This window comes from Mirounga leonina, unplaced genomic scaffold (assembly GCF_011800145.1).
Source record: "Mirounga leonina isolate KUSES-001 unplaced genomic scaffold, KU_Mleo_1.0 Mir_165, whole genome shotgun sequence".
Taxonomy (NCBI): Eukaryota; Metazoa; Chordata; class Mammalia; order Carnivora; family Phocidae; genus Mirounga; species Mirounga leonina.
The window spans coordinates 4817431-4833001 of NW_023270415.1; the positions used below are offsets into that span (position 1 = coordinate 4817431).

At 35.6% G+C, this 15571-nt stretch overlaps 1 protein-coding gene across 1 annotated transcript in view; it reads right to left on the bottom strand.

Moving 5' to 3' along the window:
* PXDNL (peroxidasin like) overlaps window positions 1–15571 on the bottom strand; it is a 507553-nt gene that overhangs the window by 216028 nt on the left and 275954 nt on the right. The window contains exon 4 of the mRNA XM_035011137.1: window positions 13687–13758. Coding sequence (XP_034867028.1) covers window positions 13687–13758 — 72 coding nt within the window. The remainder of the gene's footprint in view (window positions 1–13686; window positions 13759–15571) is intronic.

Here is a 15571-nt window from a genome sequence, read left to right on the forward strand (position 1 = left end):
TACCTCTGAAACAAATAATGCATTATATGTTAAAAAAAAAAAAGAAGAAGAAGAAGAAGAAGAAGAAGATAGCAGGAGGGGAAGAATGAAGGGGGGGAAATCGAAGGGGGAGATGAACCATGAGAAACTATGGACTCTGAGAAAGAAACTGAGGGTTCTAGAGGGGAGGGGGGTGGGGGGATGGGTTAGCCTGGTGATGGGTATTAGGGAGGGCACGTTCTGCATGGAGCACTGGGTGTTATACGCAAACAATGAATCATGGAACACTACATCTAAAACTAATGATGTAATGTATGGGGATTAACATAGCATAATAATAAAAAAAAGGGAATGAGGGTAAAAGCATGGAAACATCTGGCAAATAAATGAGATATATGAGATATTTATTTTTTGTTTATTATTAAGTCATATTTATTGAGGTATAAGTTACATATGATAATAATTCACCAATTTTAAGTATGCAAATAAATTAGTTATGATAAATGTATACCTCATTTAACCAGCATCACAAATATGATATTTGAATATTTCCATGACCCCCAAAATTCTCTCACATACTCTGCAGCCAATCCTACTTCCTGGGCTTCAGGAAACCACTGACCTGCTTTTTGTCACTATATAGTTGTGCATTTCCTAGGATGTAATGTAAATGTAACCAGACAGTATAAAGTCTCACTTATCTAGCTCCTTTCACTTAGCATATGTGGTTGAAATTCATCCATGATGCTTTGAGTATCAGTGGTTTGTTCCTGTTTATTACTGAGTGTTATCCCACTATATGGATATATCCTAATTTGTTGATACATTCACCAGTTGATGGACATTTGGGTTTTTTTTAATCTAGGACTATTTTAATAAAGATGCTATAATCATTCAAGTACTAGTCTTTGTGTGGAAAGATATTTTATTTCTTTGGGCTAAATACTTTCACTGAAAAGTGAGATTGCTGTGTCCAAACTCTTAATTGGCAAACGGTGTTTCAAAGTGGCTGTAGTTTTGCGCTCCCAGCATCAAACATGTGAGAGTTCCTACACATGTGAGAGGTGCTGCACATTTTCCCCTCCCACTTGGTGCTTTCCATGTGTTTAATTTTAGCCATCTAAAAGGTGTATATTGGTATCTCATGGTGGTTTTAATTTGCATTTCCCTAGTGACTCAGAATGATGAACATCTTTCATTATTTCCTTTCATTCTTACCTCGTTCCCAACCTTAAGAGTAAAGTATTCAGTCTTTTTACCATTGAATATAAAGTTAGGCAAGGGCTTTTCTTTTTTGTTTGTTTGTTTGTTTAAGATTGTATTTATTTATTTGAGAGAGAGAGTGAGCAAGAGAGAGAATACAAACAGGAACAGAGGGAGAGGGAGAAGCAGACACCCTTGCTGAGCAGGGAGCCTGATGTGGGTCTTGATCCCAGAATGCTGGGATCATGACCTGAGCTGAAGCCAGACGCTTAACCAACTGAGCCACCCAGGTGCCCCTAGGCAAGGGTCTTTCTTAGATGTCACTTACCAGGTTGAGAAAATTCCCACTCACTCTTAATTTGCTGAGGGTTTTTATCATGAATGGGCATTGAATTTTCCCAAATACTTTTTCAGCATATATTGAGATAGTCGTATGTTTTTTCTTCTTTATTAATATGGTGAAATATATTTTTGGTTTTCAAATGTTAAACCAACCTGTATTCGTTACGTTAAATGTAATTGTGCATGATTTATTTATTATAACTTTCAGGTAATTTGCTAGACTTGATTTTCTAATATTTGGTTAAGGAATTTTGCATCTGTATTAATGAGGGATACAGGCCTTTTCTTTTCTTTTCTTATAATGCTTTTGTCTGACTTTGGTGTCATAAAATGACTGCAAATCAAAATGAGTTGGAAAGTGTTCCTCTTTTGCTTTAAAAAAAATTGTATTATTTTTTCCTTAAATGTTTGTAAAAATTCACCAATGAAGATATCTGGACATGGGATTTATTTTTATTTGGAAATGTTTTAATTACAAATGTAATTTATTATATGTATTAATATATATACAGTTATATAGATTATTTCTTTGTTTTTGAGTAAACTTTGTAAATTGTATTTTTCAAAAATATTTTTTCATTTCATTAAGTTGTCCAATTTACTGGAAGAAAATTGCTCATGACAAATCCTTATTATCCATTAGTGTTTCCAAAGTATCTGTTCTGATTCATCCCCACTCTTGATATTGGTAAATTGTATCTTTTCCCTTTTATCTGATAATTTGGCTTAAGGTCTATCAATGTTATAGTTTTTTTCAGTGAATTTGATTTTTATGTATTCACTTTTCTCTGTTGTGGTTCTATTTCCAATTTCTTTGATTTTAACTCATCTTCATTATTTCCTTCTTTCTGCTTACTCTTGATATAAATTGCTCTGCTTGTCTGGATTCTTAAGGTAGAAACTAGGATCACTGATTTGATATCTTCATTCTTTTCAAATGTAAGTATTTAATTTTGTAAATTTCAATCTAGCCACTACAGTTACATCCTCAAAAGTTCAATATGTTGTCATTTCATTTTTATTTTATTCAAAATATTTCCTAATTTTTCTTGTAATTTCTTCTTTGAATTGCTTGGTAGGTCTAACAATTTGGAAATTTATTTGATATCTTTCTATTATTGTTCTCTAGTTTAATTCCATTTTATCAGAAAAAATATTTCGTATAATTTCCATCCTCTGAAATTTCCTGAACCATCCAACTGGTCTGGCCCAGACATTTTGGGAATGCTGTCTCATCAGATGTCATCAGGACATCTTCAGTTCCAGGAAATCTTTACTTTCAGGTCACCAAATGATGTATAGTCCAGTCAAGGTTTGATGCTTTCTTTAGATATGTCACATGAATCCAAAAGTCTGTTCCTGGGAGTTTGGTGGCACAAGGACTGGTTAGCAGTACATGATAGGGGCCTTTCCAGCACAGCTGAAGAGAGTATTTCTGGAGGTGTCATTTCCAATAGAGAAAATCTCCAGGTTGAAGGTGTGATGCTTAAGGTCTTTCTCTCCCAGGAATGCACTGTGAAAAGATTATTCTACCAAAGGATGGTTATTTTTATTATTTTCACAATATGCAAATTTTACTTATTTCTTTTCATTTTTTTTGACATATAATTGACATAATGTCCTATTAGTTTCAGGTGTATATCATAACAATTTGATATTTTTATACATGACAAAATGATCCCCGCCGTAAGTTCAGTTACCGTCGCCATACAAAGTCATTATAATATTACTGACTATATTCTCTATGTTGTATATTGTATCCCCATGACTTATTCATTTTATAACTGGAAGTTTATACTTCCTAATCTCTTTCACGTGTTTCATCTGTCCCACATACCCTCCCCTCTGACCAATAATCTGTTTTCCTTATCTATGAGTCCGTTTCTGTTGTTTGTTTGCTTAGATTCCACATATAAGTAAAATCATACAGTATTTGTCTTCCTCTGACTTATCTCACTTAGCATATTACCCTCTAGGTCCATCCATGTTGTTGCAAATGACAAGATTTCATTTAATTTGCTGAGTAATATTCCATTCTGCTTATATACCATATCTTCTTTATGCAACTGACTCTGCATTCTTATCCAAATTCATGGTTTGTATTTACAGGCTTTATTTTTGGTAACACATCTGGTTCCAAATAGTTCTTTGGGGATAATAATACTGTTTTAAAATGTCTGAAGTTTTGCTGTCTTGCAAAAAGTTTATCAGCTACTGCTTCATGTTTATACCTACACAGTATCTTCCCAAATGTGCTCAGCTAGTTCTTTCAGTGTGCTTTTGCAGTATCCACTCATCTGCTTTCATGGCTGCTTGAAGCAGGGACTTCCAGGAGGGATACATGACTCCAGGTTTGCTTCTGTAGGGAGAATTTTCTTCCTTAAGTCACAATATGTGTCAATAAGTATTTTCAGTGGGCTACTTTTAGAACCATCATACAACTGGGAATTGTCATTTACTTCTGATTCTGTACTTGTTGCCTGTCAAACCTTTGTAAAAACAATGTACCCATAAATATGGGCTACTGATGGAAGTACCTGAGGGTACTCCCTCCTACCCCTTGTTACTGGTATGTGACCTCAGTAGGTTTCCAATCTACACAATTCCTCTCCGACATTCGACATGACACCCAGGAAAACTCCTTCATGGTACCAAGGGACAAAAGGCCACTGAATTAAGAAAACCTGACTCTTTTTTAAGATTTTATTTATTTATTTGAGAGAGAGGGAAGGAGAGAGCACAAGCGGAGGGGTGGGGTGGAGGAGCAGGGAGAAACAGAGGGAAAGGGAGAAGCAGACTCCCCGCTGAGCAGGGAGCCCCACATGGGGCTCAATCCCGGGACTTGGGGATCTAGACCTGAGCTGAAGGCAGACCCTTAACCGACTGAGCCACCCAGGAGCCCCAGAAAACCTGACTCTTGATCAGTGATGTTTTAAAAGAAAGATCCTGATCAAAAGAAGGAAATGTGAAAATTTGTAAAGGGAAACCTCATTAAAATGGATTCAGGAGGCCAGAAGGAGGAGCCTTCACATGGTACTACTTTGTGTCAATTACAGGAAGACGTGTGGGATTACAGACCCCAAAAGAAGAATCATCAACGGGAAAGAATTATCAATTTATAAGGCACAACAGACAAAGATACACATTGCACCTCCTATAAGAAATCAACTACCCCAGCAACTCAGCCAATGAGAAACCATCATCACCCTGAACTCTTCCTTTTCTGCAATAGATTTTGTCCAAAACAACCATTCCTAATCCCCTCCTTCCCCATGAAATAATATTTTCTCCTTTGTTTGTTGGACTTGTCTATGGTTTACTATAGCTTGCTTGTCCCAAATTGCAATTCTTTCCTATTCCTGAATAAATCCATTTGTGGTTAAAAAAGAAAATTATTTAGAATTATTTTGTAGCTTAGAACATGATCTATCTTGTGCACTGAAAATGTATATTTTTCAGGCTTAAGGTAGAGTGCCCTATTACTCTCAGCTAGGTCAAGTTGGTTGATACTGCTATTCTGGTGTCCTATATGCTTAGTGATTCTTCTGTTTATATTTACATCAGTTATTAACAGAAGAGTGTTCAATTTACTTATTTCTCCTTTTAGTACTATCAGGTTTTGGTTTCTTAATTTTATAACTCTGGTATGATGTGCTTGCTTTGCAATTTTTGATTGAATCAAAAGAATTGTGAATGTTGGGTTATTGGGTGCTGGATTTTGTTGCGTTTCCTTGATGAATAGTGGACTTCATTCTGGCACAGTTATATTATCTGAGAGCAGTTTGATTCTCTCTGGTTTGTTTTAACCTATACCAGAGCAGGTCAAGCAGTCTTTATATTAGGACTCATTTAGCCCTTCTATTAAGGTGACACTCTACTGAGGACTCTATCCAGTGCTGTGTAGCATCAGGTCCTTCCAAACTAGCTGGTAGTACCACAAACTATTCTTAGCCCTGTGTAGGACTTTCTGGGAATTTTTTGACCTAGAGATTTCCAGTAGTTCTCTTCTATGCACAGGTAGTTTCCTGAAATATGTACTGATCAGTATCCAGCCAAAGACTAGGAGAAGCCTCTGCAGGTCTCCAGGGCCCTCTCCATGTAGCTTTCTGCTCTCTGGTGCCCCATGTCATCAGTTTTCACCATGCCAGGATCCCCAAACTCCAATCTCTGTCTCTTCAACTCAGCCAGTCTTTGGCTGTGTAACCTTCCCTGTGCTTCAACCTGGAAACTGCCTCTGGGCAGTGAGCTATGACAATCACAGAGATCACATCATGTGTACCTGTGTCATGGATCACAGCTCTTTGTTCCTGTTGTCCAAAGCCTGAAAACTGCTGGCTTATATATTTTGCCTTGTTTTCTAGTTTTTAAAATCTGAATGTAAAACTGTTCTCTCCTACAACATCATAGCCAAAAGCAGAAATTTGTCTCTGTTTATAAATCAGTGAAACTTTTTCAGATGTTATACATCAAAGATGCTTTTTACACTGAGAATAAGTTACTAATCATGATGGAAGGATCATTTTAAATAAAGTCTTTAATGAAGAATCTTTACCACCATAATTATCTATATTTTATTCTGAATTCTGGGCTCTAATTTATCTTGAGAAAGGAAAAACAAAAAAAGGAAGATTATCTTTGACATTCAGAAGCTGGCCTGGCACTCATGGATAGGCCATGGTGTTCTATTGAACATAATCTCACAGAATCCTAGCTAAGACAAGGTTACTCTGAGACCTTGATAAAATGAGACAAAACAAGGCTACTTCCTAATTTTGTCTAAGCACAAACAAAAACAAGTTTACTTTGCCACCCGCAAATACCAAACACCCTCTTCTTTTGGCCAGATTGAGTGAATGCTATATCCTTACCAATTACACCTTTAACTTCATTCTATTCTCCCCTCTCTATAGATAAGGTTTATTAAGATACACAATCATTTTGGGGCATTATTCAATTCAGAGAAAATCCCTGCCTTCTTTCCCTCTCCAAAATCACTTAGCCAAAGTTTAAGTTTATGTTTTTTCTAACACCCTCTTACTGATACTCCTCATGACTCCCGACAGCATGTTTTCTCATTCACTGCAATTAGTAACAAACTCAACTTGCTTAACTATGGGGATTTACCTGATTATCTTTGGATGAATGACATTGACAATTTGGATAAACCCAAAGTGGCTCTAATGCAGGACTTTTAGGCAACGAATGAGCAAAAGAAGTTTCACTCATATATTCTTTTGACCAGTCAGAATTTTTGTATTTTCCAAGTATCTGTAAATCCAAAAGCATTATGATAGTTATTCAATTCTTTGTAATTTTGGATTCTCAAAAAATTTTAATTAGGCTTAAAGCTTCCTGAAAAACACATGTTCAGTCAGATCACACTTATTTCAGTCTGATTTCTAAGATCTTATGTTCTCGGAAACACCATTCTTCCTCTCTCTATAATTTCAGTAGACAATGGAATAAGATGTTGATATTTAAGACACGGAGGAAAACATAACAGTTTAACACAGGTATGAAAGCCTGCTGTTATCTAATAGAAATGCTCTAGATAAAATATACCATTTAGCAATAAATAAACATCTAAAGAAAAGGAAAAGTAAGGACTATGAAGTTATACACTGAAAAGGAAATGTAACTTAAAAACAATGGCTAAAATGGATTGTATTACTTCTAGTTTAGGGGTCATATGATGACCATTACTAGAAAATATCATTTTCACAGAGATATTTACTGCCTATTAAGGAGGCTAGGATGAGAAATTTATAGGCAAAAAAAAAAAAATCAATGAAAATATGTCTATTGTATCAACAGAATAAAGACAGAAATTTTGGATGAAGAAGAATAATTGAAAGCAGGATGACTGACTAATAATACAAGAAATATTAAACTGTGCCTTCTAAGAACACAGCAGTTACTTTTGTTCTGAAAGGTAGAAGCATTAGAGTCCTCTGTGTCATTTGTAGAATAAAACCATGCTTTGGAGATACTATTCCCCTTAAACAGTGGTGTTCAACTATATATAAAATGGAAAATTGTACCCAAGGAAATGGTCTTTACCTTTGGTAAAATTGATTGGATTCTCACAAATTTATTCATTTAATACATACTTTCTTTTTTTATTATTATGGTATGTTAATCACCATATATTACATCATTAGTTTTTTTTTGTTTTTTTTATTATGCTATGTTAATCACCATGTAGTGTTCCATGATTCATTGTTTGCGTGTAACACCCAGTGCTCCATGCAGTACATGCTCTCTTTAATACCCATCACCAGGCTAACCCATCCCCCCACCCCCCTCCTCTCTAGAACCCTCGATTTGTTTCTCAGAGTCCACAGTCTCTCACAGTTTGTCTCCTCATCCAATTCCCCCCCCTTCATTCTTCCCATCCTGCTATCTTCTTCTTTTTCTTTCTTTTTTTTTTTTTTTTAACATATAACGTATTATTTGTTTCAGAGGTACGGGTCTGTGATTCAATAGTCTTACACAATTCACAGCACTCACCATAGCACATACCCTCCCCAGTGTCTGTCACCCAGCCACCCCATCCCTCCCACCTCCCACCACTCCAGCAACCCTCAGTTTGTTTCCTGAGATTAAGAATTCCTCATATCAGTGAGGTCATATGATACATGTCTTTCTCTGATTGACTTATTTCACTCAGCATAATACCCTCCAGTTCCATCCACATTGTTGCAAATGGCAAAATTTCATTCCTTTTGATGGTTGCATAATATTCCATTGTATATATATACCACATCTTCTCTATCCATTCATCTGTCGATGGACATCTTGGCTCTTTCCATAGTTTGGCTATTGTGGACATTGCTGCTATAAACATCAGGGTGCACGTACCCTTTTGGATCCCTACATTTGTATCTTTGGGGTAAATACCCAGTAGCGCAATTGCTGGATCGTATGGTAGCTCTATTTTCAACTTTTTGAGGAACCTCCATACTGTTTTCCAGAGTCACTGCACCAGCTTGCATTCCCACCAACAGTGTACGAGGGTTCCCCTTTCTCCACATCCCTGCCAACATTTGTCATTTCCTGACTTGTTAATATTAGCCATTCTGACTGGTGTGAGGTGGTATCTCATTGAGGTTTTGATTTGGATTTCCCTGATGCCAAGCGATGTTGAGCACTTTTTCGTGTGTCTGTTGGCCATTTGGATGTCTTCTTTGGAAAAATGTCTGTTCATGTCTTCTGCCCATTTCTTAATTGGATCGATTGTTCTTTGGGTGTGGAGTTTGATAAGTTCTTTATAAATTTTAGATACTACCCCTTTATCTGATATGTCATTTGCAAATATCTTCTCCCATTCTGTCAGTTGTCTTTTGGTTTTGTTGACTGTTTCCTTTGCTGTGCTAAAGCTTTTTATCTTAATGAAGTCCCAATAGTTCATTTTTGCCTTTGCTTCCCTTGCCTTTGGTGATGTTTCTAGGAAGAAGTTGCTGTGGCTGAGGTCAAAGAGGTTGTTGCCTGTGTTCTCCTCAAGGATTTTGATGCACTTTTGTCTTACATTTAGGTCTTTCAACCGTTTTGAGTCTATTTTTGTGTGTGGTGTAAGGAAATGTCCAGTATCATTCTTCTGCATGAGGCTGTCCAATTTTCCCAACACCATTTGTTGAAGAGACTGTCTTTGTTTCATTGGACATTCTTTCCTGCTTTGTCAAAGATTAGTTGGCCATAGAGTTGAGGGTCCATTTCTGGGCTCTCTATTCTGTTCCCTCTATCTATGTGTCTGTTTTTGTGCCAGTACCATACTGTCTTGATGATGACAGCTTTGTAATAGAGCTTGAAGTCTGGAATTGTGATGCCACCAGCTTTGCTTTTCTTTTTCAACATTCCTCTGACTATTTGGGGTCTTTTCTGGTTCCACACAAATTTTAGGATTATTTGCTCAATACATTCTTTCTTAATATGTAATAATTCTATCTTCCTACATAAAAATTCAATCATTCTAATTTTTATAAAGAGAATTACTTCTTACTCTATTCACTGCCCTGGCACAATCAATATAAGAATATAAATTATTCTACAGAAATAACTGTGCCTTATTAATGCTCAAAATAACAAAGACATGTATCATATGATCTCACTGATATGAGGAATTCCTAATCTCAGGAAACAAACTGAGGGTTGTTGGAGTGGCGGGGGGTGAGAGGGATGGAGTGGCTGGGTGATAGATGTGGGAGAGGGTATGTGCTATGGTGAACGCTGTGAATTGTGTAAGACTGTTGAATCATAGACCTGTACCTCTGAAACAAATAATACATTATATGTTAAAAAAAAAAAAGAAGACGATAGCAGGAAGGGAAGAATGAAGGGAGGCAAATCGGATGGGGAGACGAACCATGAGAGACTATGGACTCTGATAAACAAACTGAGGGTTCTAGAGGGGAGGGGGTTGGGGGGATGGGTTAGCCTGGTGATGGGTATTAAAGAGAGCATGTACTGCATGGAGCACTGGGTGTTATACGCAAACAGTGAATCATGGAACACTACATCAAAAACTAATGATGTAATGTATGGTGATTAACAGAACATAATAAAATTTAAAAAATAACATTTGTGCTTTAATTTATAATTTTGTTGTATTTAACCACATAATTTCTCTTCATGTAGCCAACACATGGAAGATATTCTATACAATATAAAGAGAGCATTTATCCTTAAAGCAAAATGTGGTTTGTCACTATTTTGTATAGTAGATCTCTAAGGTTTATTCATCTTGCATTACTAAAAGTTTGTACCCTCTGATTAACACCTCTCCATTTCTCCCTCCCCCATCCCCTGGCAACCACTATTCTATTCTGTGCTGCTTTGAGTTTGACTATTTGGATTTCTCTTATAAGTGGTACTATGTAGTATTTGTCCTTCTGTGTCAGGCTTACTTCACTTTGCATCATGTCCGCCAAATTCATCCAGGTTATCACAAATGGCAGGAATTCTTTCTTTTTTGAGCCTGAATAATATTCCATTGTATGTATATACCATATTTTCCTTATCCATTCATCTGTCAGTGGACAAATGGCTATTATAAATAATGCTGCAGTGAACATGGGAGTGCTGGTATCTCTTTGAGATTCTGATTTCAACTTCTCTGAATAAATACTCAGGAGTGGGGTTGGTGGATCACATGTTAATTCTATTTTTAATTTTTTGAGGAACCTCTGTACTTTTTTCCATAGTGGCTGCAGCAATGTACATTCCCACCAACACTGTACAAGGAATTCTCTTTACAGCATCCTCACAAACACTTTTTTTTTTTTATAATAGCCATCCTAACAAGTGTGAGGTGACTTCACATGATGGTTTTCATATGCATTTCCCTGATGATTAGTGACATTGGGCACATTTTCATATAATTCTTGTCCATTTGTAAGTCATTTGGGGGGAAACATCTATTCAAGTCTTTTGCCTATTTTTTTAATCAGGTTATTTGGGGTTTTGCTATTGAATTGTAGGAGTTCCTCATATATTTTGGATTTATTAGATATATGTTTGCAAGTATTTTTTCCATTACATAAGGGGCCTTTCATTTTGTTGATGGTTTCCTTTGTTGTACAGAAGCTTTTTTTAGTTTGATGTAGCTCTAATTGTTTATTTTTGCTTTCGTTGAGTGTGCTTTCGCTTTCATATCCAAGAAATCATTGAAGACCAATGTCAAGAAGATTTTCTCTATGTATTCTTCTGGTAGTGTTATAGTTTCAGAACTTAAGGCTGAATTGTATGCTTAAAAATTTAAGAGGGTATGTTATATGTTCTTATAAAAAATAATAATAATACTAGGGAGATGGGAGGAAACTTTTGGAAGTGATGGATATATTTATGGCATAGATTGTGGCAATGATTCCACGGGTATATACTTAATCCCAAACTCATCAGGTTGTTTACATTAAGTATGCACAGCCTTTTGTATGTCAATCATACCTCAATAAAGTGGTTTTAAAAAATGAACATAGTTTGGGGCACCTGGGTGTCTCAGTTGGTTAAGTTTCCAACTCTTAATTTCAGCTCAGACCATGATCTCAGGGTCTTGAGATCAAGCCCTCTGTCAGCTCCATGCTCAGCATGAAGTGGGCTTAAGATTCTCTTTCTCCCTCTCCCTCTATTTCTCCCCACCACTCACACACACTGTCTCTCTCTCCCTCTCAAATAAATAAATAAATAAATAAATAAATAAATAAATAAATAAATAAAATCTTTAAAAAAAGAATGTAGTTTATTGAATTCTCAATTAACCAAAAGATAAAAAAAAAAAAAAGATTTAGACTAACAAATCTTTCTTCAATATCCCTTCCCCACTTCTCATTCCTGTTTTTTTTTTTTTTTTAGATCACAGACTATGTCTCGAAGACTACAGGAAAATCAAAAATGTATTTTCATGCTGAATGTAAACAATCATGTCAGTAGCAGAATTGGCATTACAATGCCCTACTATATTTTCAAGGCTATGCAAACATCTATCATGTGTCCCTCCCTTCCTCAAAAAGGATTTTAACTCAAAAAGGATTATGAACAATAAGAATCATTAAAAGAAAGGCCATGTATATAGATCCTAACGAACAAATATTTCAGGCATCTCAAGCTCTTCTTTAGTTTGATAGGGATATACTGAAATGAATTGGCTTTCAGAGCTCTAATCAAAATTATGAAAAATTCCAAGGATTAGAGATTACATATTTGGATTCCAAAAATCCTCTGAATAGTGATTCACAAGAGCATGGAATCGTGCTTTAAAATTAGCAAGCAGAAATGCCTATTTCCATGGCTTTAAACAATAGTATTACTCAATATTAGTAAGGCCAATAATTATTATCAGAATATAAAGCATTTACTGATGAGAATTATGTGCACTTTAAACAAGAATTAGAACTTTTCATATGTTAATTTTTATAAACCATCTGTGAATATATTTGATGAAAAACACATCACAGTGATAAGGGTTTTGTTTGTTGTTGTTATTAAATAAGTTATATTTAATTGGTTTTTGTGATGGTTCTACAATACAGTAAAAATTACGTAAAGGTGAAGAAACACACTTTGTCATAGGATGGCTCATTAGCCATGTAAAAGAAAATAAGGGGAGAAGTAAACAGAAACAATAATTTTTAAAAAGTGTTTGATCATATTTTAATATAATCTAAAATCTAGATTTCTTTGGACCGTTATAGAAACATGTTTATTACAGAAATGATTGCAAATAGCCTTTTGAAAATAAGAAGCCACACTGAAGATAGAAACAAAGCTGAAAGTCGAAGTTTCTGATATTTAAGAGTCTGATTTATTAAAGATCAAGGTGCGTTCTATATATCTAAGCTGATAAATATCTCATAGCTTGTCATAAATGAGGAAAAATCTCTTCAAATATCCAATTAGTGTTTGCATCACAGACACTAAAAATTGAGAGAAATATCTGAAGAAACATCAAATTGTCATTCAGTAGCAGTATAACTATATAACATAACTTTTTCATATTGAAGAATTTATATTTCACACTGAAATTCTGAAAAGTGAAACTAAAGTTATGGGATTTCAAACTATTCTTGAAACCAGCAGTAAGGTGTCAAATACTGAAAAGTGCACTAGAATAGCAGTCAGGAGATCTAGGTTGTAATGATAATTCTACAAACTTTTAACCTCAGGCAAGTCATTTAATTAACATTGGATTTGGTTATTAATTTGTCAAATGAGAGGTTAGATCTCATGCTCTAGGAAATCCCATATCAGTTAAATATCTATGAACTTAATAAATTAATAGTAATCACAGGTATCAATATCTATTTTCTATGAAATGTCTATTTTGTGTCAAGTGATAAACCAGACTCTTTGCATGGAATAACAATCTTCACAGTAGAAATATCTTCATTTCAGAGATTTGGAAACAGAGACTCAGGGAAAGCAACTTGCCCAACAGACAAATAATAAATGCAGGAGCTGGGATTCCAGCTGATCTCTGTCTGTCTTCCTGCCCTCATGCCAACTCGATCATACATTCTGATTTTTATCCAACTGATGACAGAATATTCAATCATTCAAGCCGCATGACAAAACTTAAAATAATTGCTCAACTATCACATAATGGCATTTAAAAACTTCTATTTGAACTGTAACTATCAATGATTCAATAAAGAAGTTTTTATTACTTACAGCTGTTCCAAGGATATGAGTCCTTTAAATGTTTGCTTATCTAGGGCATGAATTTCATTCTTGTACAGATACCTGAAAAACATATAAAATCCTATTAAGTTATAAATTTGCATAGATACAACCTTTCTTATATCAGGAATTTTTAACCTGCAGTGTGGCTCTAAAGAGATTTAGAATGTTAATAGATTCCCTAAAATTATATGGAGATTTTTATTTCATTTGAATATATTCAAGTATCTGGGTAAGACAGTTCCAAGGCTCTCATCAGATTCTCAAAGAAATCCTTGATCCAAAATATTAAGAATCACTGCCTTAACCTCTAAAACTTAGATTGTAGAAAAATTCTAATGAGGTCACATGTACTGGGTAGCAACTTCTCTAAGAAAAAGAAAAGTTTGACTACAACAATTTTTTCAAATTCATTCTATCATACAGAATATATTGAACTAGGAGTTACATTTGCAAAGCTGGCAAATATCATAAGATTCACCTGAAGAGGGATAAACACATATTAACAGATCCACAAGATGTATTTTGGTTCTCCCATGGTTACTGCTGAAAACCTACAGGAAAGGATACTGTTAATGGATTTAGAAATATGATAATGTAACTAATCTGGCCAAAAGATTTGATGAAAACAATTTCCATAACATATGAGCACTATGTCTTTTTTTCTTCAACTATGGGATGGCAAAGTTATTTCATTTTTAAATCTCAATGTCAATATTTGGTGAATGTCATGAAAGTGAAACCTACATCTTTTCTACTTGTGCCTCTGGGGATCTGAAGCAATCAGAATTCCTGAAACTTTCTACCAAGTTCCTCTGGATTGCACCTTTGCATAAGCTAGAGCTCACAGTGATTTTTTTTAACATTTTTTATTTATTTATTTAACAGAGAGAGACGGTGAAAGAGGAACACAAGCAGGGGGAGTGGGAAGGGGAGAAGCAGGCTTCCCGCTGAGCAGGGAGCCCGACATGGGACTCAATCCCAGGACTCTGGGATCATGACCTGAGCTGAAGGCAGATGCTTAACAACTGAGCCACCAGGTACCCCCTCACAGTGATTTTGAATGCTTCAGGATCATCTGGTGGTGTGTTAAAAACACTGACTCCTGAGCTTACCCCCAAACCTCCTCAATCCAATTCTCTTGGGGTGAGGTCTAGGAAACTGCATGTTTATCAAGTTTCCCAGTTGATTCTGAAGCAATCTCTCAGCAGATGACTTAAAAACCATAGACACCACAGAAATCACAATTCTAGTTGAAAATGAAAAAGAGATTGCTTTTCCAAAGTATGCTTAGTAAAGCTTTGGAAATTCCAAATTACTTTCTCTTCCCACAGATTAGAACTTCTGTTAAGTTTTGCAGAGCAGTAGTAGTAACTGGTAGAGATATATGCCTAACTGGAGATATTTCCTTAGCATTACTTGATACTATGGAAGATCTTGATTTGACCTAAAATCTCAGAAATACAGCTATGTGTTAGGATGGCAAGAAAAAAAAAAAAATTCTAGAACCATGTTTCTTCAACTAGCTCATAAGGAGTATTGAGCTGTGGTCTCAAAAAGCACCACTGGTTCTCAACTGTGGTTGTGATGTGGGAAACAAAGGCAGAAGAAAAAAAAATCTTACTACTTAACAGCCCATTGACAAGTCCTTGGAACAGGCAGAGTGACATTCCTCTAGGAACTCAGTTGCCTTGATGTTAATACTTTGCTAAGGGCAAAAGGCAATCTTAGCCTGACCCCCAGGATTCTGTAAGTCTTCCATAACATATGAAAATTCCTTTGGAAACTTCTTTTATCTTTATCCCCCAAGATACATGTTGGCAATCATCCTCCAAGCATATGACCCACCAATATACATCTGAAGAGTCTCATGACT